At 34.6% G+C, this 26,669-nt stretch overlaps 1 protein-coding gene across 4 annotated transcripts in view; it reads left to right on the top strand.

The window, feature by feature from the left end:
- TRIQK (triple QxxK/R motif containing) overlaps positions 1-25,257 on the top strand; it is an 81,320-nt gene extending 56,063 nt beyond the window's left edge. For all 4 annotated transcript variants that reach the window (XM_033202719.1, XM_033202718.1, XM_033202720.1 and 1 more), the window contains 2 exons: positions 16,512-16,597; positions 22,041-25,257. In XM_033202719.1, the coding sequence (XP_033058610.1) occupies positions 16,512-16,597; positions 22,041-22,154 (200 nt within the window). In that variant the 3' untranslated portion in view covers positions 22,155-25,257. The remainder of the gene's footprint in view (positions 1-16,511; positions 16,598-22,040) is intronic.
- The last annotated feature ends 1,412 nt before the right edge of the window (positions 25,258-26,669 follow it).

Here is a 26,669-nt window from a genome sequence, read left to right as displayed (position 1 = left end):
TTAAAGGCAATTAAAGATTTCTAGACACAAATAAAAGACAATGAATTGAGGAATAAGTGCAGGAGCAAGTCCATTTGCAGGTGAAAAGATGTGCCTTTGAAGCAGAACCAGCTGTATTTTCATTGAAAGAATAACAGTTTAGGAAGCTTTTCTGCATGTGCTTGCTTGATAGCATAATGTACTTATAAGCAGCTTATGCAGTATTCAGAAAATAACAGTGCATTAATTTTTAAAGCAGCAAAGGCAGAGGAAAAGCAGTACTGCCACATGATGATAATGAGTGTGGCTAGTGTAAAGTCGACTGTTGAGAAAGAAAGAAACAGTGAGCTTCCAGAAAATGAACATTTATAAAACAATAACCAGATATTCACGTGATAATGAGCTTGAGCAGCAATATCAACAAAGGGCAAAGATGTAGTCTTGTTTCTGGGCAAGGGTAAGGAATTGAACAGCAAAAAGTCAAAAGCAGTAAAGTAATCTATTTATTTTTTTAATTAAACTAAGGAAGCTCCCATGAAAAACCATGTCATAGTTAAAATGATTGCTTTAAATATGAAATAATTTCTGGCATAGATAACTTTTTAGAACATATGAATGACAGTGTCCATCCCTGAAATAGTGTAATATGAGGAATGGTAAATGATAACAACAAGGTATTTAAACAGTTCTTATTTTTATTAAATATGTTTTTATATCTATCAATATTAATATATGTTTTCGTAGATCTCTTTGTATGTACTTAAATGTGTGTGTGTGTGTGTGTGTGTGTGTGTTATACAGGGACAGCACTAATGCCAGAGTTAAACATGTTTTATTCATACTGAATATATAAGCAAAGGAACTTTTAACACAGATGATATTTACTAATTCGAAATTATAACTTAAAATGGCTTTTAAAGTATTTTGTTTAAACTGCTGACACTACAGATTGTCTGCATAGTATATGCAAGTAAAAATTATGAATTTCTGTGCTACCATCTTTGCTATCAAAAACTCCAGAAATAATTTGAAAATTATTTTATATTAATGTTTATTTTTTAATAACGACTTTCCTTTTAGTTAATACTCATAATCCCTGTTTAAGACTTGAAGCAGGAAATTCTGTTGATTATGTACCTTGAGTTTTCAAGTATATATTTTTAAACCATATTTAACAGGAGGACACAGAGAAGAACTAGTTTGGTTTGTTAAATTTGCTTGAATTGGTGGCTATACACACATTGTTAAGTGAATCTTAGTCTTATGTAATTGGAAGAAACCATTTACAAAGGCAATCTTTTAGGGCATGAGAACCATGTTTAAAATGATCCCAGGCTGAAGTATCCATTCCACTTTGGTCTCAGTTTTATAGGATGTGAGCCACAGATGGAAATAGCCATGATTCCAGAGAAAAACAAGAAATAGAAATGATGGTAGGAAGAGAAAGTCCTTCAGTGTCAAAACTTCAACTTATGTCAATCCCTACACAAATTTTCCTTTTCCCTTGTCTTCTGGAATCAATCAATCAATCTTAATCTCTTTCTCTCCCATTTTCATGTTATTTCAAGATGGATTTCTGTCATTTACAATGAAAATAATTCTAAAAATGATCTAAGGATGTCTCCAGCATCCTTCACAGCTACCCAAACATATATCCCAATCAAGCTTGAGCTGCTGTTCACTAAGTCCAGGATTTTTTTTGCTGTTGTTGTTCTTTTTGAGGTGGAGTCTCGCTCTGTCTCCCAGGCTGGAGTGCAGTGGCGTGATCTCGGCGCCCACCACCATGCCCAGCTAATTTATTTTTTTTTTTAATTTTTAGTAGAGATGGGATTTCACCGTGTTAGTAGTCTTCCTTTTATTATGTTGTGATTTGGCCTAAAGGAAGAGGAAGAAGTGTTTTTAAAATTTTGATAATGGTGACTTTACAGGGAAATTGGTTGTATGGGGAAGATGAGTGTTACATTCTAGGAGCAAGCAAAGAAATACAGGTTCAGGCTATCATTCTCAGTTCTCTAGTTGGTCATAATAGTTGTAACTCATGACTTCCCTTCTTCAGTATTCATTTTAGATATTCTGAGTTTGAATTTCAGTTCAAGAATCTTAGTTTGCTGAGGGTCTTTGCCTTTAAAAATTTTAAATGGTATTAAATTTTATGATTGGTTGAAGTCATACTTGAGTTGTCCCAGGAATTTCCTTACCTCTTCCCATATTCCTTTTGGCATGCACTATGTATCAACAAACCATTTCAACGGACCTTGATAACCAGCACAAATTACCTCAGCCAACACTATGATTGCACATTTTACTAGCTTGCGCACAGGTATGTAGAATTCAGACTGCCCAGGTGGCTGGCTCAGCTTTCAATTCAGGAGAACTAGCATTGTATCTTTTCTTAGGTTTCCTCTGTTTCCAGATAAACCGAACAAAATACACTACTCAAACTTTGGCCACTGGGATAATTTCCCTTTTTCGTTGTCCTTTGGGTCCATCTTCAATGATTGCTCTAATACCATAGCAGTCTATTTCTAGCTGGTGTGAGAATACGATAAAGGTCTATCTACAAACATTTTTAATGTTAAAATTGTGTACCTAATCTTGTAGTTTATTGAACTAGATAACCTCCAGTTCATGACTGGTAGCTCAGGCCAGATGATCCCTGAGTCTCATGACAAGGTAGTCAGTTCTCCATCCATTTGGTAGCAATCCAGGAGTTGTTTCTTAGCAGCTGCTGCTTGCCGAAGGGGGTATGGCACTGTTCCAAAAGCCTGGAGACTGACACTTTTCTTTTATTCGGACCTGCTGAAGGGTAGCTTCTGTGTCTCAGTTAGCTAACAGTACTTCAGATTCCACTGAATCTACCTTGTTATAGACTCCAAGAGATAGAGTATCTGTCACAGCAATCTACTGGAGAGCCTTTTATTGTCCCATGCTCTACTCAACTCTAGGAGCTTTTCAGGTCCCCTACATAGATAAAATAGGTACTATAGGTTTAAAAAACAAGAACATGAACAACCATGTATCCATCATCCAAGTCAAACATTGAAAATACACCAATAGCTGAGAAGCTTTTTATGTACTCCATCACAATTGCAATGCCCTCCATCTTTCCAAGAGATAACCACAATATTAATTATGTATTCATTATCTTTAAGTACTTGCCAATTAAATTTGTGCCAGAAATCTATCATTTAGTTTTGTTAGTTTATATAGATGATCTTTATATAAATGAAATCATGTTGTATACATTGTTACAAAATTTGCTTCTACTGAATATCATGTTTTAGAGTTTTATTCTTGTTGATGGCTGTTGATTATAGTTCATTCATTTTCTATGCTTTATGGCATTCCATTGTTTCTATATACTGGTATTTTTCTTGCAGTCTCCCGGTTTTGGACAGTTATCGATTATTCTCGTTTTTTTTCTATGAATGCTGTTCTGAACAATGCTTCTATGAATATTTTTAGACATGTCTGTTCATTGGTTTACATGTACAAGTTTCCCTGCAACATATACCTAGTAGAAGAGTGTTGTATCATAAGTATGGATGTGTGACATAATCAAGTAATGTGAGTGTTGTTTTTGTTTTTTAAGAAGTTGAGCCTATGCACCACGCTTGCTGGTGATGGTAATGGTAAATAGGGTGTGGCAAGTTAATCTTTAATTCTGGGAGACAATTCCAACATGCAGACCTCCATAAATTAGATTTAGGTAGCAAACCTCTTTTAAAAGAATGTTTATTATTGTCTCTCTATGTATATATCTGAATGAGGTGTCTTAGACACTTTCCAAGGCTTCTCTAAGACTTATATCATATCATTGTCATTGTGATATACTGTGCAGTGTGAAGCAGTTAAAATCTCTGTGAATCATATTTTTAACACTGAGATGTGGAGTTTACCTACTCCTGCAGTAGAACTGTAAGTATACTGCTGTCCTTTCCAGTAAGGACAAACAGCCTCTTGCAGTATCTGTGATCAGGCCTGAGAAAAATGCATTGGCCTGGTTAATTAACTAGTTATTACCATGTGCTAGGGACTTTATCATTCTGGCACAGTAAGAAAATTCTACTATAATTTTAAATTTTCAGTAGTACTCAGTTGGTTTCCATGATATAATTAATCACAGTGAGGAAATAAACAGGCAAGTGAAAATAATCAGTGTGACTGCATATATAAAGTTTTTCATCATATAGTCAACCTCTGAAATTTCCCCAGGAGTATACATTTGCTTTTCTTTTTTAGTAAAGAAAGGGAGTAATAGTTCTACCTCACACTCACTAACAAAATAGCTGTTAGATCACATATTGGGGAGCCAAGCTGGAGATCCTGTCTATTTCCATTATCATTTGAGCCCATGTATTCAAAAATTGGGAAATGAACACAGGGTCTGTTCTGGATCACTGAGTCTGCCATTAGGAATTGATTTTTTTAAATCAACTGATCTGTTAAACTCCTTCTGGGAGTTAGTGTTCTTTGGATTTTTGCACTTTGATATTTCCAATATTTGAAATTGTTTCTATCATCTACCCACATGGCTTCTTTCCTAACTCCATTTGAGTATAAGCTCAAATGAAATCTTCTTAAGGAGTACTTCTTTGACTGCCATATCTAAAACAATACATGTCTTGCTATCATTGTCTGCCCGTTGACAAGTGTATTCTTTTTAGTGCTTTTTATCACCTGATAAATTGAACAATTTTTGTTTGTTTATTATTTGTCTTTTACACAAGGGTTGGATTAACAGGCACTTGACCTGTTTCATTTACACATTAGTTATCAACCTGAACATAATACTCATTTCTGTGCTTTGTTTTGGTCACACACTATTGAGAAAAATTATTGATAGAAATAAATAGTTAAATATGATAGATATCTTAGTATAGATCAAGCAATTTCAGGATACTTTTCAATTAAACTGATCACAACATGAGAAGAGCAATAGGAAATTTTATTCTGCAACAGAATCACAGGCACACAGAGCCTGCAGTTTTTATTATTAATATAAAATGTCAGCAATCAGGGTATAATAATCCTCCTAACTATGCACGTACCTTTCACTTTTTATAGCAAAACTATTAGGCTATCATAGGAACATGCATCAAGCAGAGACACCAATATCTTGCCTGGCATTTAATTATCAAAAACACCTGTGCTACAATAGTATATTCACTTATATAATTCTTTATATGTAGACATTTAAGTGCTTGAATTATTTAAAAAATCTACTGTCTGGATAAAACTTCCATAACAATGATAAATGTTGAAGCTGCTCTTAAATGAGCAGAGCAAAGTCAAATGATATAAATAATAATTAGGAAAACCAACACTAAAAATGAATGCACTTCTTATTTCCATTACATTAAAATGTGAAATGTATTGGATTACTAAAGTTTTTAAAATGTTAAAATTTTGAACATAATTTAGAATATATTTAAAAATAGGAAATTGAATAAAAATTGATTTGAGTTAGTCTGGAAAGTTAGGTACATATTTTATAATTTCTAGGACAACCATTAAAACATTAATCTAGAGTCAAAATCACAATACATAATTTAAATGGAATGCTAAAAAGTGTTCAAGTAATCCAGAAAGAAGGAAAATGAAAGAGCAACAAAATCAAGGGAACAAAGAGAAACAAATAATAAAATGTTAGACCTTAATGAAAACATATCAATAGTTTTATTAAATGTGAACACCTAAATACACTAATTGAAGGACAGATTTTCACATTGAAATTGTATAAAATTACTTACATATAGGCTGTATATAAGAAATTAACCTCATGAGCAAAATGGCTGAACAGAATCCTCTAGTGATCATTCCCTCCAAGGAAGACCAAACTGAACAACTATCCACACAAAAAAGCACCTTCATAAGAAGCAAAAAACAGGTGAACCGGTACCTGGCTTTAACATCATATTAAGGAAAGAGGCACTGAAGAGGATTTGAAAGACAGTCTTGAGTCACCTACACCACCCCTTTCCCATACTTCACCATTGGCCATGTGGTGTTGAGAGAGAATCTGTGCATTTGCAGGAGGGAGAGTGCAGTGATTGTGGGAATTTGCATTGGAACTCAGTGCTGTCCTGTCACAGTGGAAAGCCACAGAGGGAAGAACTTAGCTAGTGCCCACAGAGGGAGCATTTAGACTAGTCCTAGCCAGAGGCAAGTCTTCTATCCTGGTGGTACGAACCTGAGTTTCAGCAAGCCCCATCACCATGGGCTAAAAGTCTCTGGGATCCTAGATAAATGTGAAAGGCAGTCTAGGCCACAAGGACTGCAATTCCTTGGCAAGTCCTCGTGTTGTGCTGGACTCAGAACCAGTGGACTTGGGGCGCATGTCATCAGAGATGAAAAAGGAGGCATTGCAAGTGATATTTCAGAAAAAAAAAAAGTAGAAGCTACTTTGGGTAACTGAATGCCAGTAAATTAGTTAACCTAGAGGAAATGGATAAATTCCTAGACTCATACAACTCACTAAGGTCGAACCATGAAGAAATCCAAAACCTGAATAGAACAATAACAAGTAATAAGATCAAAGCCATAATACATCTTTCAACAAGGAAAAGCCCAGAACCCGATGGCTTCATTGCTGGATTCTACCAAACATTTGAAGAAGAAATAATACCAATCCTACTCAAACTTCCAAAAAATAGAGGAGAAAGGAATGCTTTCAAACTGATTTTACAAGGCCAGTATTACTGTAATACCAAAAACAGACAAGAACACATTTTAAAAAGAAAACTACAGGCCAGTATCCCTGATGAACATTGATGCAAAAATCCTCAACCAAATTTTGGTAAACCAAAGTCCAACAACACATTAAAATATTATTCACCATGAGCAAGTGGGATTTATCCCAGGGGTGCAAGGATGATTGAACATACACAAATCAAACAATGTGATACATCATATCAACAGAATGAAGGACAAAAACCATATAAACATTTCAATTAATGGTGAAAAAGCATTTGATAAAAATTTAACATCCCTTCATGATTAAAAAAAAACCCTCAAAAAAACTGGGTATAGAAAGAACATACCTCAACGTAATAAAAGCTGTATATGATAGACCCACAGTTAGTATCATACGAATGGGGAAAAACTGAAAGCCCTTTCTCTAAGATCTGGAACAAGACAAGACTGCTCACTTTCCACTCCTGTTATTCAACGTAGTACTGAAAGTCATAAATAGAGCAATCAGACAAAAGAAAGAAATAAAGGACATCCAGAATGGAAAGGAAGAAATCAAATTATCCTTGTTTGCATATGATACGGTCTTCTATTTGGAAAAAACAAAAGACTTTATGAGAAACTATTAAAACTAATAAGCAATTTCAGTATAGTTGCAAGAGTTGATTTTTGTAGAAAATCAACATACAAAAATCAGCAGGATTTCCATATGCCAACAGCAAAGGGTCCAAAAAAAAATTCGAGAAAGTAATCCCATTTGCAATAACTGCAAATAAAACAAAATACCTAGGAATAAACTTAAGCAAAGAAGCTAAATATTTCTATAATGAAAACTATAAAACTATGATAAAAATTTGAAGAGAACACATACAAAAAAAGGAAAAATATTCCATTTTTTTATTGGAAAAATCGGTATTGCTAAATTGTTTATATTACCCAAAGCAAACTACAAATTCAATGCAATCTCTATCAAAATGCCAACGAAATTCTTTACAGAAATGGAAAAAGTAATCCTAATATTTATATTAAACCAAAGAAGCCTCAGAATTGCCAAAGTCATCCTGAGTAAAAAGAACAAAACTGGAAGAATCACATTAACTGACTTCAGATTATACTGCAGAACTGTAGCAATCAAAACAGCATGCTACTCTCATAAAACCAGACACATACACCAATGTAACAGAATAGAGAACCCAGAAACAAATTATTTCATCACAGTGAGCTCATTTTTGACAAAGGTGCTAGGAACATACATTAAGGAATGAACAGTCCTTTCAAACAATGGTGCTGTGGAAACTGGATATCTATATTCAGAACACAGAAACTAGAACTCTATCTTTTACCGTATACAAAAATCAAATCAAAATGGATTAAAGACTGAAACCTCAAACTATGAAACTAGTAAAGGAAAACTCTTCAGGAAATCGGACTGGGTAAAGATCTCTTGAATCGTAGTTCACAAGCACAGACAACCAAACCAAAAATGGAGAAGTGGGATTACATCACATTAAAAAGCTTCTGCACAGCAAAGGAAACTGTCAATAAAGTGAAAGGGACAACCCACAGAATGGGAGAAAATATTTGCAAACTATCTAACGAAGGATTAATAACTGGCATACATAAAGAGCTCAAACACCCAATAGGACAAAGTTTAATAATCTGAGTTTTGAATGAGCGAAAGATCTGAATAGGCATTTCTCAAAAGGAGCATACAAATTGCAAACAGGTATATGAAAAGGTTCTTAAAATCATTAATCATCAGAGAAATGCAAATCAAAAATACAATGAAATATCATCTCACCCCAGTTAAAATGGCTTTTATCCAAAAGGTGCAAGAACGAATGCTGGTGAGGATGTGGAGGAAAGGAAAACCTCATATACTGTTGGTGGGAATGTAAATTAGTACAAGCACTATGGAAAACAGTTTGGAGGTTCCCCAAAAACATAAAAATGGAGCTACCAGATGATCCAGCAACCCTATTGCTAGGTATATACCCAAAAGAAAGGAAATCCGTATACCAAAAAGATATCTACACTCCTATGTTTATTGCAGCACTATTCACAGTAGCCAAGATTTGGAAGCAACCTAAGTGTCCATCAATAGATGAATGGATAAAGAAAATGTGTTACTTATACACAATGAAGTACTCTTCATCCATGAAAAAAGAATAACATCCTATCATTTGCAACAACATGGATACAACTGGAGGTCATTGTGTCAAGTGAAATAAGCCAGGTACAGAAAGAAAAAGTTGGCATTTTCTCACTTATTTATGGGAGCTAAAAAAATTTAAACAATTGAACTCATGGAAATAGAGAATAAAGGATGGTTACCAGATACTGGGAAGAGTAGTGGGGGGGGGGGGGGGGGTGGAGGGAGTGGAAATGGTTAATGGTTACAAAAATATGGTTAGTAAGAATGAATAAGATCTAATATTTGATAAAACGTATTGTACGTTTAAAAGTAATGAAAAAGGCCGGGTGCGGTAGCTCATGCTTGTAATCCCAGGTGTGATTTGGGAGGCCAAGGTGGGCGGATCATGAGGTCAAGAGATTGAGACCATCCTGGCTAACTTACTGAAACCTCGTCTCTACTAAAAATACAAAAATTAGCTGGGCATGGTGGCACATACCTGTAATCCCAGCTACTCGAGAGGCTGAGGCAGGAGAATCGCTTGAACCCGGGAGGCGGAGGTTGCAGTGAGACAAGATTGTGCCACTGCACTCCGGCCTGATGACAGAGTGAGACTCTGTCTCAAAAAAAAAAAAAAAAAAGTGTAATCAGACTGTTTGTAACATAAAGGAAAATTCTGGAGGAGATGGATACCCCATTTACCCTGATGTGATTATTATGCATTATATGCCTGTATCAGAATAGCTTATGTACCCCATCAATATATATACCCATTATGTACCTGCAAAAATTAAGTAAAAAACAAAAAATGAATTTGAAACATTCAGCCTGAAATAACTGGTAGATTACCAACACTGAGCTTTTAAGCAGCAACCTCTGTTTGAGTCAGCCATTATATACTATTTTATGGTTATAAAAATTGTAAATGAATGAAAATTAATGTAAAAAATCCAACAAATTAACTTTAAATGTGATGATAGTAAAAGTAAAGGTATGGAGGAGAAGTACTTGAATGGAAAGTAAGAACCTCTGAAAATCTGCTTTTATATAAAGCCAATGAGAACACTGCTGAAAACTATCAAAATCAATGTTTTCCAGAAACCTGAAAATTAACGAAAATCTTAAAACCATCTAAGGAGTGTTTATTCAAGAAAAACAGATGAATCTCAGTAATACCTGCAGTCTTTGTGGTGTTTTAACTTCCCTTAATGCCATCTTCTTTTCTTCAGCCTTGCAACTACAGTATTTAGTGGAAAATGTTAGCATAGTAGCCACTGGAGAAGGCAAAATGCATTTGGAGATATGCAAAGCCCCCATCCTCAAGACTTGTCACTACTTGACCGGTCTGGAAACTCATTGAAAAGCCCCTTTCTCAAAATTTGTCTTTGACTTTACTTAGAGCTAACTCTGTGTGAAGAGCCTTTCTCTGTGGCATTTGACAAAAACAATGAACAACAAGTGTTTAATGTCATAGCTGCCTGAAGCATCATTACTAGTTGGGGTTAAACATGGGACTGACCAAAGAACTTAAAAGCAAAAACAGGGAATGACATGCCCATAGAATTTTTTAAAAGTTCTGACAGATTCCTGGAAATCTAGAAGGCCATGTGCATAAGGAGGGCTATATCATGCCCATCAAAGATGTAAGGAACCTATAATCTCTTACCTCTTGGTGGACTTAAGGTTCTTCACAAGCAGAAGTGAAGGCATAACTATAAACTTCTGTTATAGCATGGAGATGTACTCCAACACAAAAATATACACATATACCCGCATCCACATATACAGACATGCACAAATACTCACATAGCTCCTCAGCAAAACAAAGAGACTTAGTAGTTCAAAGCATTTAAGGAAGTATCTGTCCAGTCATTACATGATGTGTTAGTCCATTTTGTGCTGTTATAACAGAATACTATTTTTTAAAGTTCTGGAGTCTGAAAAGTCAAAGGTCAACGCATCATCCTAATGGGGAAGAATAAAGGACAAAAGAGCACATACAAGAGAGCAAGAGGAAAGGGACCAAACTCATTCTTTTATCATGAGCCCACTCCTGTAATAAGTAATTCATTCATGAGGGCAGAGCCGTTATGACCTAATCATCTCTCAAAGGTCCCACCTCTCAATGTTGGTGAATTGGAAATTAAGTTTCCAAAGCATGAACTTTTCAGGAAACATTCAAATTATAGCATTCCAGCCATGACCTTCAAAGTTCATGTCCTTCTTACAATGCAAAACACATTCATTCCATCCCAATAGTCCCAAAAGTCTTACCTCCTTCCACTATCGACTCAAAATTTCAAAATCCAAAATCTCATTTAAAGTCAGATGTGGGTAAGACTCATGGTTCACCTTGAGGCAAATTCCTCTCCATCTGTGAGCCTGTGAAATTAACCAAATTTTCTACTTCCAAAGTATAATGCTGGGGCTGGGTGTGGTGGCTCATGCCTGTAATCCAAGCACTTTGGGAGGCCGAGGTGGGTGGATCACCTGAGGTCAGGAGTTCAAGACCAGCCTGGACAATATGGTGAAACGTCATCTCTACTAAAAATACAAAAATTAGCCAGGCGTGGTGGTGTATGCCTGTAATCCCAGCTACTTGGGAGTCTGAGGCAGGAGAATTGCTTGAACCTGGGAGGCAGAGGTTGCAGTGAGCCAGTATCGCGCCATTGCACTCCAACCTGGGAGACAAGAGTGAAACAACATCTTAAAAAAAAAATTTAAAAAAAAATGCAATGTTGGCACAAGCGTACCACAGATATTCCCATTCCAAAAGGGAGAAATAGTCAAGAAAAAAGGAGTAACAGATTCCAAGCAAGTCTAAAACCCAACAGGGAAAAACGACATTAAATCTTAAAACTGGACAATAATATCCTTTGACTCCATGTCCCACATCCTGGTCACATTGGGGCAGGCATTGGGCCCCCAAGGCCTCAGGCAACCCTCCCTATATGGCTTTACTGGGCCCAAAGACCTAGCAGCTCTCTGAGGTTTGAGTCTTTTGCTTGGTTCTTTCCAAGGCTGCAACTGCACACTGGTAGCTCTATAATACTTGAGTCTCTGAGGTGGCTTTTCTCCTGTAGCTTCACTAGGCATTGCCCTAGTCAGGGCTCTCTGCCGTGGCTTCATCCCTGCGATAAGTTTCTGCCTGGGACCCCAGTCTGTCCAGAACATGTTTTGAAATCTAGTTGGAGGCCTCCATGGCCCCACAGCTCATGAAATCAGCAGGTCTGCAGAATCGGCACTACATGAACCCTGCTAAGACTTACCCTTTGTGCCTCCTGGAGCTGCAGCACAAGCTTCACCTGGGCCTGCTGAAGCCACAGCTGGCATGGCTGAGGAGTGCTGTGCTGGAATGTGAGAAACAGAGTCCCCAGGCAACTCCAAGTAGTGAATACAGAGGTCCCCTGGAGGCCTCTCTGGAGACCTTGCCCTTAAGATCTTCTGGACTCAGAGATCTCTGAAATGCCTTTGGGGTCTTTCATTCTCCTGATGAATAGCACCTGGTCTCCTTCTCTCCCTAGTAATCTCTTTAGCAAAGGGTTGCTTGGTCATGCCTTTAGTGTTCTCTCCTCAACACACTTTTTTTTTTTTTTTTGAGGCGGAGTCTCGCTCTGTCGCCCGGACTAGAGTGCAGTGGCCGGATCTCAGCTCACTGCAAGCTCCGCCTCCCGGGTTTACGCCATTCTCCTGCCTCAGCCTCCCGAGTAGCTGGGACTACAGGCGCCCGCCACCTCGCCCGGCTAATTTTTGTATTTTTAGTAGAGACGGGGTTTCACCGTGTTAGCCAGGATGGTCTCGATCTCCTGACCTCGTGATCCGCCCGTCTCGGCCTCCCAAAGTGCTGGGATTACAGGCTCAACACACTTTTTAAAAATTCTTTACATGGCCAGGCTGAGAGTTTTATATATCTTTCCCTTCTGTTTCTCTTTTAATTTTAAATTTTACCTTTTAATCATTTCTTTTTTTTTGCACTGCTCACTATATGAAGTCAAAGGCAGTCATGCAACTCCTTCAGTATTTTGCTTAGAAATGTATTCTGGTAGATACTTTAGTCCATTGCTCATAAATTCTGTCTTCCATATAAAGTCTTTGACATGGAAGCAATTCAGCCATGTTCTTTGCCAGTTTATAACAAGGATGGCCTTTACTCCAGGTCCGAATATGATGTCCCCCATTTCCATCTGAGACCTCATCGAAATGGCCTTTACTTTTCATGTTTCTATGAATATTCTGATTATGACCACTTAAATAACCCCTAAGAAGATTCAGACTTTCCTTACAGCTCACCATTTCTTCTGAGCACCCCCAGAATCATATTTAATGTTTCCTTCATAGCAATACAGGGTTTTTCTAGCCTGCTTGTTCAAAGTCATCCAGCCCCCTACCCGTTGCACATTTCCAAAGCCACTTCCACATTTCCAGGTGTTTGTTATAGCAGCAACCCTACTTCTTGGTACCAGTTTTCTGTCTTAGTCCATTTGGTGCTGCTATAACAAAACCTCTGAGATTGGAAATTATATAAAGAACAGAGATTTATTTCTTACAATTGTGGAGACTGGGAAGTCTAAGCTTAAGGGGCCTGCATCTGGCAAGGGCCTTGTGAATGCATTACCCCATGGTGGAAGGCAGAAGGGCAAAAGAGCATGCACAAGAGAGAATGAGGAAGTAAGCTGAATTTATCTTTTTATTATGAACTAACTTCCGTGATAATTAAGCCACTCTCACAATAATGGCATTAATTTATTCATGAGAGCAGAGTCCTCCTGATCCACTCTCCTCTTAAAGATCCCACCTCTCAAAACTGTTGCACTGGAAATTAAGTTTCCAACATGAATTGTGCGGGACACATTCAAACCACAGCAGATGACCACTAAGGTAACTGTGCAGAGACTCCAGTGACCATATACTATTGAATACAGTCTTTATAGAATTAGTTCAGAAAAGTTACTAAACAAAGGTATTCTAACAACAACAAAGAGCAAATAACAGTAACAACAAACCTCAGGAGTGATCTAATTTGCAGAGTTTCCACATTACATTATCAAATATGTTTGATTTTCAATTTAAAATTATGAAACGCATAAAGAACTAGTAGGGTAGTTCATACCCAGAAAAATGCAGTAGACCTGTTCCTAGGGAAGCTCAGACACTGGACTTGATTGAGGCCCCAGATTGGCTTCATAGGCTTGAATTATCAAGTTTTTCTCTCCAATGAGCAGCTGTCAAATAGCTCCTTTGGTTATTGCATCATTGATACAACCAAAATCATAATCAGTTGTTCAAGAAACAGTCTACATATAAAATTTAGATTATGTAAGTGTGTGTGTGTTTTTTTTCCCTGGGTGTAAGTACTCAGAAGGCAGGGACTTCTACATTTTATACTTTTTACCATCATGTGGGCATAGGTATCTTTCTTGAAGCCATAAATAATGTTGAAAACCTCTTTGGGTACAATGGAATGATCTGGTTTTAGTTATAAAGAACTTAGCAGACACTCCTGTAAATGTTTTCACTTAGTAAACTAAAACCACATTTTACAATATACATTTTTGGATATCATAGTCGACAAGGAGAATACTAAATTTATGACAGATGCACTGCTTGGAAAAGTACCAGGTATACAATAACTTTTAATACTGTCTTTTTATTATCAATACAGTTTCAAATGTTAATATCAACTTGAATACAAATCTGGAAGTATTATTCTCTAAGAATATAAGAGTTGAATTGAAATAGAATATTAGAATAGAATATTTAACCAATGGTTTTATGGCAGTTGAAGTAGAGTGATAAATTCTCATTTTAGTATTAACTCTTAGATATTTGAGTGTGTCTGATGATAGATACATTATCCAAAATATTTCATATCTGTATAAAAAGTATGAGTTAAGATAATCTTCTTGCATCCGTTTATTCCCACCCCCCGCCCCACCATCTCATCAAGAGATTATTATAGGGCATATACAGGATAAAACAAGAAATTACTTTGTGATAAGTCTGCAATCTTCAAATATCTTTTAGAATTCTCGTTAGAAACTTGCTTTGTAACTCTGACTGGAGGCCTTTGATGTGTCACCATTTTCATTGTTCTGAACTGTTTATATCTCAGCAGGAATAATGACATGAATAGTTTGACTGTGGAGATGTGAAATTAGAGTGAACACTTGTCAAGATTTTTTCATCAAAATTAAATATTGCTCATTTAAAATGGGTCAGAGTAACATTTTTCTGTATTTTGTTCATTCCTTTATTTAAATTTAGATCATTTGATACATATTATGACAATTGGTTCATTTTTAGATCATCAAACCCCATCATCAAGTAATATTTATTATTCTTCTGCATGCTCATTGATTCAGAGTTATTACTATACAATAGCAGTTAAGGAAAGAGCATACAATCATTTAAAAACAAAATACCTTGCTTTCCAGCCAAACAAACACTTTTATGTATCTAATGGACACAAATATAGTGTTTCTTCACTACGCCCATCCATTTCACTCTCATTTGACTACCATTTCTAGTTCTAAAACTCTATATGAAACTTTAAAGATACTTTTGAATCATTAGCAGACACATTAAGATGTATTGCACATTAAATTTTTTATGATATACTTGAGTTTAGACCAACTGCTTTTAAATTTATTTCAATGTGAAGAAGGTGTGGAAATTAAAGTTAGAATTTGTATTATTTAGATGAAGGGAATGTAGCGATGAGTTTTGTAAAGGAACTTGGTCATTGAAAGGAAAAGGAAAGGATGAAAATAAAACAAAATAAGAATATAAAATAGCCAGAGAGATTATCCAATCATGTATTAACTCCTCCTGAGAATAACATATTATAATTATGTTTGAGGCTCATTTTGCCTCAGTTCCTAGTTAAGAGTTGGCTAACAAAAAATATAGCATTTTAATGAATGCTTTCACTGCTTGGGTTCTTGTTGTTAAACCTATATTCTCCCCAGGCTATGTAATCCACTTTTGTTACTCTTTGCTGGAGTCACTAGATGATACACAAAGGAAATTTTGTGGCACCAACTCAGTTTCACACATTTTTGGCTGTGAAATGTGGAAGAGATGATTCAAACTAATATCTAAATGTAGCTATCCTATAACTTCCATCTAGCCATGTTAATTTTGTTCTCTATTAAGAGGAGATAAAAGTTAAACACATATTGTCCTAATGAATTCAGGTGAGGCTAAAAGTTAAGTATTTATAGATTTCTTCTTTAGTCTTTTACTTAAAGAAAACTTGGGGATATTTCTCACTTATGTTTTGAATGCTTAATGTATCCATAATAAAATGCATTTATAATGAGCTGTTACTTTTAGGAAGACAAAGTTAACTTTACCTATTGATGGGATCTTACATATACTCATTTACTTATGCATTTGTTTCCAAATGCTTCCAAAAGGTTTTTCTTTACTTTAAATTTTGTGTTCTCTAAAACAAGTTTTTATCTTTTTTGACATTCACTATACAGCAAATCGAAGATGTCCGTCAGTATCTTCTTCCTGAAAAAGTAAGAGAGAAGGAAAAGTTGACCTTTTGGTGACAAGTTTATGGTTACCACAACTGGGAACTACTTTGCAACTCTGTGTCCCTGTTTCACTGTATTTAAACATTCTTTGACATTTCAAATGATTGTTAAACTTAATTATATATAAGCATAACTCATTGTCTGAAACTATTTCTTTTTAGGTAAACAGGATTATAAAAAAACTAAACCTATTTTACGAGCAACCAAATTAAAAGCAGAAGCAAAGAAAACAGCAATAGGCATAAAGGTAAACCTCTATTTGATAACTGTAAAATTTGATATGTGCATGCCATTTCATTTTCTAAAACTGGATTGCATAAATGTTAAATTCTAAATGTTTTATGACATTTCACAATCTAAATAGAATGCCAGACTTGAAGGTTTTTGTAAAGAATTTACTTAATGGAAAACATCCTTCCTATTCTGAGATTTTGAAGGGTCTTAAAACAGTGTCACTTAAGAGAATCAGTTATACTTAAAGGTGCTATTTATTTTCTCTCTAGCTACTGTGTGTATTATTCAGACATTTCAGTAATGTATGTGGCGTTCGTCAGAAATTTCTTTCATTTTTCAATAAATTTCATTTTATAGTTGTTTAAATTGCAGTTGTAATTATATATACTGAGATCATTAATATATGTAATTTTACTCTACTTATCTTATTGTTGTCAGTACTTTCTGATGAAATTATAATGGCCTTCCTAAACTTGTTCTTTCAGAATACCAGTGTCTTATCTGCTTAAGAGGGATAAATACAACTGAGAATGATGTTAGCAGATATTAATTTAATGTGCTAACACAATGAATCTCAACAAATTGCATTTAAATTATTGACCATGTCAATCTTTTGCCAGATATTTAGAGTTGAATTAAACTATTAATAGAAGAATTAATTTGACAACTCTACTATTAAAGGTGTAAAACAAAAATGACTAGTACATATATTTTATTTAAATATTAACATGTTAAAAGGAGATTTTGGGTTTTATCTGGCAGATGCAAAATCAATTTTTCTGAGTTATAGCTTACAGCAAATGCCAAGGTATTACTACCAAGCTGTAACAGCTGTTGAACTGCCAGATGATATATTTGGTTGTCTTCCAGAATTTGCTATTATGATCACGAAACACTGCCTTCTTTTTGCTCCTGATTGCTGATTTTGATCAAGCATTGCCGTGTGATGCAGTATGTTTGCACAACACCATTTCTTCAGTGCTGTGTGTCAGTTTTTATTGAAAAGAAAAGTAAATTGCCTTTTTGTTCAAATGAGAGAAGATTCATCTTTTGAAGTATTTTTCTAATTTCATGTGAAATTTCATTCATTAAAAAAATTCTTTATGACGTGACTTTTTTAAAAAGCAGTGTTGAGTTTTTTAAACTTTTACATTTGGTTACTTGATGACCATTTCTTGAAGCGAGAACATTGTCTGTCATTGCCCTCAAAGGCAGTATATCACTTACTTTTATCTTTCACAATACAGTGGGATATTTGTTGTTTTAGTTAGTTTGTTTGTTTCTTAGAAAAATATGGAGTAACAAAAACCTCTTGTGGCACAATATGATGAGAAGTTAGATATTAGGATTTGAGAAATAGTGCAGCTATTTATTTATTTATTTACCACCTTTATACACACATCTTTGTATACATTTGCTCCTATAATTGTTGTCATTCTTTAAATTTGAAGAAATAATAATGTTCCCAGTATGAGATAAGGTCTGCCTTATAGTGCAGTTATCTAGTATCTTTTTAAAAATACTGTAGAATTTGCTAATCTTTCTAGGAGAAAACATTTTTCTTAGATTTTATTTAATATTTAAAGTATCAACAGAAAACTTTCAAACTGACAGCAGAATATAGCTCCTTTTTAATAAGCTAGCATATCATTTTGATTTGTAAACCTGTGGAAAACAAAAACCTTAACCTTAAATATTACTTACTTGGCTTGAAAATTTATGTGAAGAGCCTATTAAGATGATATGAAACTTTTTAGAATCAGGACCTTGAAGATGTTTTACATTTCAAATCTGGCATACTAATTAGTTTGCCCTGTCAAACTTTGATTGCCTTGTCATTTTGGCATAGGGTTTTAAATAACAAAGTTTCTTTCAGCAATTGCCATTTAATGCTTTTTAATTTCCCCAGTGAGTGATTTTATCCATATTGATAATGTCAGAGAAGCAACTAAGGACTAATGAACATCAAACATATTTTACTCTTATCTAGTTGATATAGAATGATTGTAATATTGTAATATCTTATCACTTTACTACATAGTATTTTGAATGAATCATAGATATACTCTTCATATAACTCAAATCTATAGAAAATATGAACAGATGCATGGATAGAAGAATAACAGCAATGAGAACAGCACTGAGCTCAGGATAAGAAGGCCTAGAATCCTATCCCCTTTGCCCCTTCGTTTTGCCATGATCTAGCTAAGTCTAAGTTGGCGCATGTATAAAATGGAAATTTTGCCATTTACCTCATAATGTTGTCAGGAGAGTTCAATAATACGCTAGAAACACTGGACATTGAATTGAATGCATAGAAGTTGTTTATGAATTATTAGCTGATTGAGACAACATTTGTTTGAATTAGCCATTCCCAGTTTGTGTAAGTAAGTCTCTCCTTCAGTGTTTGTCATCGGCCTTAAGATACCCTCCTAAAGTGAGTATTGTGTTGCCATATTATATATTACAAAATGTTCTCAGATTGGCTTTGAGATAGTATTATGCATATTAGTGTTGTAAAGTTTTAAAAACATTAGTAATTTTAATATCCCTGTATAAAGATTATATAAATTTTACTCAATATTTCATTACTATAAATTACAATAAATATTATAATAGTATAGCACCTGTGAAAAGAAAGATGAATAAGACATGATCATCTTGGAAGAGCTTATACAAGAAATCACTCATAGATTTAACTACCATATCAAATCAACAGTACTGATTGAGAAATCATGGGCTAGAGATAGGAAAAATTATACAATAGGGGCTTAACCCTCAGAAGCTTCTAGTGCTTTTTGTAAATGTATGTTTAGTAATAGAAAGCGTTCTGAGGGAACAGTTAGCAATATCCGCATAAGATATTAATACATTGTTCTGAAACCTAGACTTAATTTCTATTAAAAAGGTACGTTTTTATTTTCTGTGTTTTAGAAATATAAAGAAAATCGCATACTTTATTACCCAGTAATGCAATGAGTGCCACCTAAAAAATGTTTGCACAACTAAGTTTGCTATTTAGTTGCTGCTCAATTAAAAGATTATTTTTCAAGAATTACAGCATCACTAACTTTTATTCAGAATGCAAATACCGATTTTCTAGCATTTAGATGGAAAGGACTTACATTTGTTAATGAGTTGATTTTTGTATTTAAAAGGTTTATATGAAAAGCATAATTACAATGAAAGAATAAGGATCACAATTTTAGTCTTGTTACATAAATAAAATATTCAAGTGCCAACCAGATCCTGCCAGCAACCCCTTGGGATGAGCCAGCTTGAAATGTTATGTTTGTTCTTTTTTGTTCTTTTTGATTTAAAGCTAAGAATAGCCAAAGGGGGCAAGGGAATCATAAATGCCTGTAGGTCTCTAAGTTATGGTTGGTGTCACTAGCATCCTGTAAGCATTATTTTCAAATTTTACCATTGTTTCAACTCTCCAGACACTCAGCCTCTACAATGCTTGTCTCCTCAATGAAGAGATAATTTTTGAAGAAAATTATTGGCTGTACCTTTCCACCTAGTACCTTTAAGCCACACTCACACTGTACATTGAACAGATGTAATGAATTAATGGGTCTTCTGAAGTGGTGTTCTATGAATATTCTCTGTTTCCTACCCCTTAAATGCCTTTTCATGCCTCTGGGTGTTCTGAAAATATATAGTGAAATGATACAGAGTTGTTTTAAGGACAAGGAATTGAAAAGCCGCAATTAGAACTGATTATCAATAAGATACGAATCATGGCCTCCAATCAAGAGTACAAACTTAATTCTTTCATTAAGATTGGGTGAATGGGGACTGCTGTTGAACAGTTTTGTTGTCCACTATACAGAACAGATGGAGTTTGCAGTTGTGTGTCACTTGTTTATTACATCCTCTTAAAATTAGTAGCTGTGTAACCAGATGGGTCTGGGAGCACAGCTGTGGATATAAGAAAATAAATGAAACCTGTCTGATGCTACCATGCCCTTTTGAGATGCCAAAGTGTTTCAACTGCAACAAAGAAAAAATTCACTTTCCTTTGATATTATATTGGTATATTAGATTTAAAAAATGAAATCTTACAAAAATTTTTGACACTGAGTTTTTCAACCTCTTTGTTTTTATTAATATTTATTTTCATAATTTGGACATCTAAATAAATATAATTGTGAAACTAAAAATCTGTATAAAATATCTATTTATAAATTCAACATTCATGTAAAAATTCCATGTTGATTATAAGCCAAATTCATTTTAATGCTTTTAAAGTTTATTATTACTGACTTTACCTTCTTGTGAAATGTAAACTACATTCATGTAAATGCAAATAAATTGCTTCTCTGTAAAACAGTGCCAGGTAAAGGGCATAATACACAGTAGAAATTAGAATATAGTATTAGGCCCTTTAGGATACTGAACTGGCACTCTATTTGCTTTTTTTTTTTTTTTTTTGATATGGCCAAATGATATGTTAATGTTAAGAAAGTTCTGGAAGGTATACACACCGAGAGATATATACATACACATACTTTTTGAGAGATAATATGATTTTTATAATATATGAGTAAATTTTTTATCATTATTTCAATATAGTTGATTAATCCACATCACATCACAAATGAAAAATCTGGACCCATCCTTCACAGTTGTGATAAACTGTACTGTAATATAATCTAGAAACAACTGTTTCTTTACAATGAAAAGGAATGGTAATTTAAAAAAAAAAAAACTGTGCCCAAATGCTATCATTAATACTGAATTTTTTTTTTTTTTTTTTTTTTTTTGAGACGGAGTCTCGCTCTGTCGCCCAGGCTGGAGTGCAGTGGCGCGATCTCGGCTCACTGCAAGCTCCGCCTCCCGGGTTTACACCATTCTCCTGCCTCAGCCTCCCGAGTAGCTGGGACTACAGGCGCCCGCCATCTCGCCCGGCTAGTTTTTTGTATTTTTTAGTAGAGACGGGGTTTCACCATGTAGACCAGGATGGTCTCGATCTCCTGACCTCGTGATCCACCCGTCTTGGCCTCCCAAAGTGCTGGGATTACAGGCTTGAGCCACCGCGCCCGGCCAATACTGAATGTATTGAAGCCACAAATAAAGTTAAACACACTCAAATAGAAAACAGATCAACTGTGTAGATACAAACTGCATTGCTTGTATTGAACATCCTGATATCCCAACTATAAAAATATATTAAAATGATACATTTTTAATGTTACTATTAGGAAAAAACAAATTAGCCAGAAATAATAATACCAATGACTCACCCACTGATGTATTTGCCGTTTCATTGGGACTTGCCAAGTACAAAACAAGTTTCTTAATGGCAAAAAATGGTAAAAAGGATATGATTATTAGATTCAAATTATTCATTCTAGACCATGGAATAATATGGTTATTTTATCTGGTGAAACTAATAACATTAACCAATCTTTTTTCATCAATTTCAAGTCTACTTTTTTTTTTCTTCCCAGGAAGTTGGCCTTGTACTTGCAGCTATATTGGCACTACTACTGGCTTTCTATGCTTTCTTTTATCTCAGACTCACCACAGATGTTGACCCTGATCTGGACCAAGATGAAGATTAGCTAAGCAGGAATCAATGCATGAAAGAGAAATAACTTTATGAAAGCACCCTTCGGGACCAAAACTTTCAATACTGAAACTGTAACATCTTTAATTCTTTCTGCTAATATTTTCAGTTTGCAGACATATGATTTTAAATAGTTGCATAGGATATCAAGAAAAGAACCTTACCTAGCAATGCAGTATAGTATGTGCTACTAGATACTTTTATATATCTTTCTGCTTTGACAGCCACCCTATACATGATACATTTAGATGAAATGGAAACCAGATCCTAAATTTTTCAAATGTCATTGCCAATTTATGTGTATAATTCCATCATTTCCAGATTACTAAGTCTGTTTTTGTTCTATATACATCATAATTTAGTATATATTCTTATTTACAGAAACATACTCAAATCACATTCAGAAAGAACAAAAAGTCATGGGAAATTTTTTATTTTATGACAAAGCCCTGCTCTCTTTCTGGAAGTATTTTATATCATTAGAGAGACTATCTGCACATACATCTACAGTAATCTTTTTCCTTCTTTGCCAACTGTTCATTGCACATGTGCTCCATCAGAAATGGCACCTGGATGACAGAAGCTCAAAGAGTCACATATGTCTCTAAAATAGAGTTCTTTTCCTCTTGGGCTGTCTGAACTGGTGTAAATAGAAAGTTCAGTTGATCTTGGTTTTAATTAACTTATTACTCTATTAATATAACCTTGGAATTCTATTTTAATTATGTTGTTCTGGCTGCTTGTAGTATCAGTTTGCCCCTTTTGTTAAGGAGATATGTAACAATCTGTCATTTAATTGTGCCGTCTTTTTCACATAACAGTAATAGCAAAAATCCTACCTACTCAGAATCATCTTCTTAGGTTGTCTCCTAAATCTGAACAATACAGTGGTTTTATAAAATTACATTTTGTCTCTTGAGAGTTAATCAATTAGAACTCTTTAGGGAGAAAATAAATAATAGAAGAAAATATATGCCTCATATTACTTTCATATGCAATTGTCTGTTTATATAATTTTTCAATGTATTTTGCATTTGTGGGAGCATAATGGCCTGTACATTCAATATTTTTACTGGTAATTCAATTTTTAAATATGTTTTTACAACACGTGAACACATAAAGTGTAGAAAACTGGAAAATACATGTCCACAGAAAGAGTTATGAGCTACTACCTTATGTAAAGATGCAAAGAAAATGAAATTGTTGGAAACATGTGCACAAAATGTTTTATATTATATACATTGTATTTATGAAGAATAAATAAAATAATAAGATTTTTTTCCTACTAGCCAAGAGAATAAATCCTGGGAAATATCTGAGGAGTATGTAGGGCTTTATAAGTACTGCTTCTAAAAGATATTCTTTGATACTTTTGCAAAAAGTCGAATGTGACTGTGTAGCATTATGTTCTGTAGAATTTTTTTCAAGTAGCATAATATATTTCATTGGTGTGAAAACAGCCAAAGGTTCCAATATCCTCACAAATCATTTATGCCAAACATCTGAGGGCAAAATTTAGCCAGTGTTATTTACTAGATTCTTCCCTTTGAACTCACAAACTCAAGAGACAGACCAAGAGTTCTTATATACTCACCACAGCGGACCAATCCAAGTGGCATTTTTAGGAAAGGTTGCAGCATTTAATGCCATGTGGTATGTCTGTTCGTCAAGTGGGTGGCAAGGGAATATCCAAGCTGGCATTTTGGATATGATGGGCCTTTTACTTTCCTGAGTGACATGCCACATGTCAAGAAATACTGCTCCCCCCTCCACTCCCATCACATTTACGTGAACAATTTTCATTTAGTTATTTCCCCTTCCATATGGTGTTAAAAACAGTCATATTAAATAAAGATTATTTCTAGTTTTCAGTGGTAATTTAAATGAGAGGATATGTAATAATTGCTTATTAGATACTTATCCAAGTGAAATATAACAGAGTTTACAGTACTTAAAATAGGTGATTATGCTCTTGGAAATGTTTGAAAATTCATCATCCTGAAAAAAACTTTACCATTCAGTTTTACCCTTGAGGTGTTTTGGGGAAAAATGTTTTTGATAGTAATAACTATTAATCTAAATATAGAATAATTATAGGCAAATTTCACTGCCTAGTTTTATTGATATCCTGAGTCTACAGCTAGTCCATTCGTATGACTGATTGATTTATGATAGCTCCAGAGAACCATAAATTTCAGAGGCTAAACTCTCTGATTTCAGTAAATAGCAGGTAAAGTGACACAATATATGTTTACACAACACTGTTCTCATGAAATGCAAATTTTACAAAACTCACATTAACTGGGAAGCAGCCAACCCTCTGTAGAGAAATCCCAGATTGGAAGTCTGGTTTGAATCTTTGAAGACAGAAAGGTGATATCCGGCCTGCTGTTTTAAAGGGACCACACTTTTGAATACCTACTGGTGTTTGGCATAAATCTGAGACTGGTACCAGACACAATGTTAGATGTGGGTATTTTCCCTCCAGTAATTCACTGCTCAGAGTAATTTGGAAGACAAAAACAGAAAAAAATCGTAATGATTTTTTAAATGTTAGAATCTATTTGTTAACATACTCTGCAAAATAAATTTCAACTAATGCAATAGATTTAAAATATAGCCTATGGAATAATGTGATTGAAGTCTGAAGGCTTGCCAGTTCTTATTTTGCATGCAAGTTTAGATGGGGTAGAGAATGTATAAAGTTATTTGAGATGAGATACAGTATTGTAAAAATATAAACTCATCTAGAATTTCTTTTAAAACAAGCAAAAGCCTATTTTAGTACAAATGTAGGGTGGGTAGTTGTTTTAAGGTGGCAAAATACTTCAAGATTTTCTATCTTTTCAATTTTTCATAACGACAGAAGAAATACTTTCACCCTAACCAATGACTGTAAGATCCTGAGAGTATGTTCTTACTCATTTCTGTAATTGCAGTAGTGTAGTCATCTGCATATAAATTTAATAAACGCATGTTAAAATTTAAGTTGATGCCTTTTAGTCCTCTCAGAGTCTATCACAGTTCTTTGTGGAAAGTAGATTATCTAAAAATGTTTGAATTTAATAAATAAAACTTAAAAATCACAATATCAATCATCTCAGCATTTACCATTTATGGCCCTTGGTTGTACTGAGATACATATGTGTTTCACCCTGATTCTCTTTAAATCAAGACAACTAGCATTAAGGTCGCTATAAAATAGAAACATTACTCTTTTCTAGGAAATCAAATATGCTATTTTTATCTTAGAATTTATTGAAAACTATACTCAATGTTTGAATTCAACTTAGCATGCATTTTCACTCCAAATGAAAATAGAACTCAATTTTCATTATAATATTTCTGTGACTACTAAAACACAATATATCCCAGACTTTAAAATTATATAGTCAAAGATAATTCAGTAGAGCAAATTGTGCTATACATGAGCCTCAGAAATAAACTTCTAGAAATTAAAGTTAGCCTATTTTAATGTATTTCATCCATAACATAATGTTGTTGAGCCAGAGACTACCTAAGATAATTTTGTATTCTCTCCTCACCAACAATTAGACTTCTTTACACTTACCTGGGGCTTCTCTGGGAGATTCCTAGCACTTCTCCCTTAGCAGCACTGCCTTCTTTTATTAGAATTGCTCCAATGCAGCCTGGATAGAATGCTGTTTGCTAGATTTTGTTCCACTTACACCATATTTAGAATCAGTGCAACCCACGGTTTAAAAAAAAAAGAGTAGCAGATGAATTCAACCTATGGGAACATTCTTACCTTTTTGTTGATGTTTTAGCTATAAAGGTAAGTACAGAGGGAACTGGGAGAGTCATGTAAGAACTATATCAGTATGGAAATATCCATAGTGGGTCAGTAATTGAGTTAAAACAATTGAACTGTAGCCGCATTCAGCGTAGTGCCTCCTTGTTATACAGTTTTTCTATCCCTAGCAACAGATATGTGATTCTTATTTCAAGAAAAATAAGATACGTTACATGCCAGAAGATTTTTTGATGACAGTACTCCCTCCTATTCTTCATTTTTTAAAACAACAACCAAATTGGTGGGGAGGCAGCCAAAATTTGAGGTACCAATGCCTCTCGAACAGATGTCGCACCATTATTTTTTAGCTCGTTTAGATGAATAAACATGTTAAACTGTGAAGTATTACATTTTAGATTTTTTCATTAAAAAAAGAGACAATCTGTTTACTGTCCTAATTGAGACAACAATCCTTGTGGTTGCCAGTTTTGGCAGTCATAACAATGAACTATAAATATTTGGACCAATCAAGTAAATGGTGACTATAAAGGCTATAGCATGTGTAAAGTTCTGTTTTCACGGGCATCCATCTTAGTATGGCATTTTTTTCCCCCTGACTTCTTCAAATACAATTGTTTGTGTGAAACTGAAGTTTCATGGTAAGCCTAAAAGAAATTGATTTCAATATCTAATTTCTTTCTAGCTTATCATCCTTTTTAGTGTTCAACTATCCATCTGCTTGTAACAAATTGCTTC

The sequence above is a fragment of the Trachypithecus francoisi genome, unplaced genomic scaffold, assembly GCF_009764315.1.
Source record: "Trachypithecus francoisi isolate TF-2019V2 unplaced genomic scaffold, Tfra_2.0 Lachesis_group7, whole genome shotgun sequence".
NCBI lineage: Eukaryota > Metazoa > Chordata > Mammalia > Primates > Cercopithecidae > Trachypithecus > Trachypithecus francoisi.
Note: the sequence above shows the minus strand (reverse complement) of the source record. Positions and strands in the feature narration are given on the sequence as shown.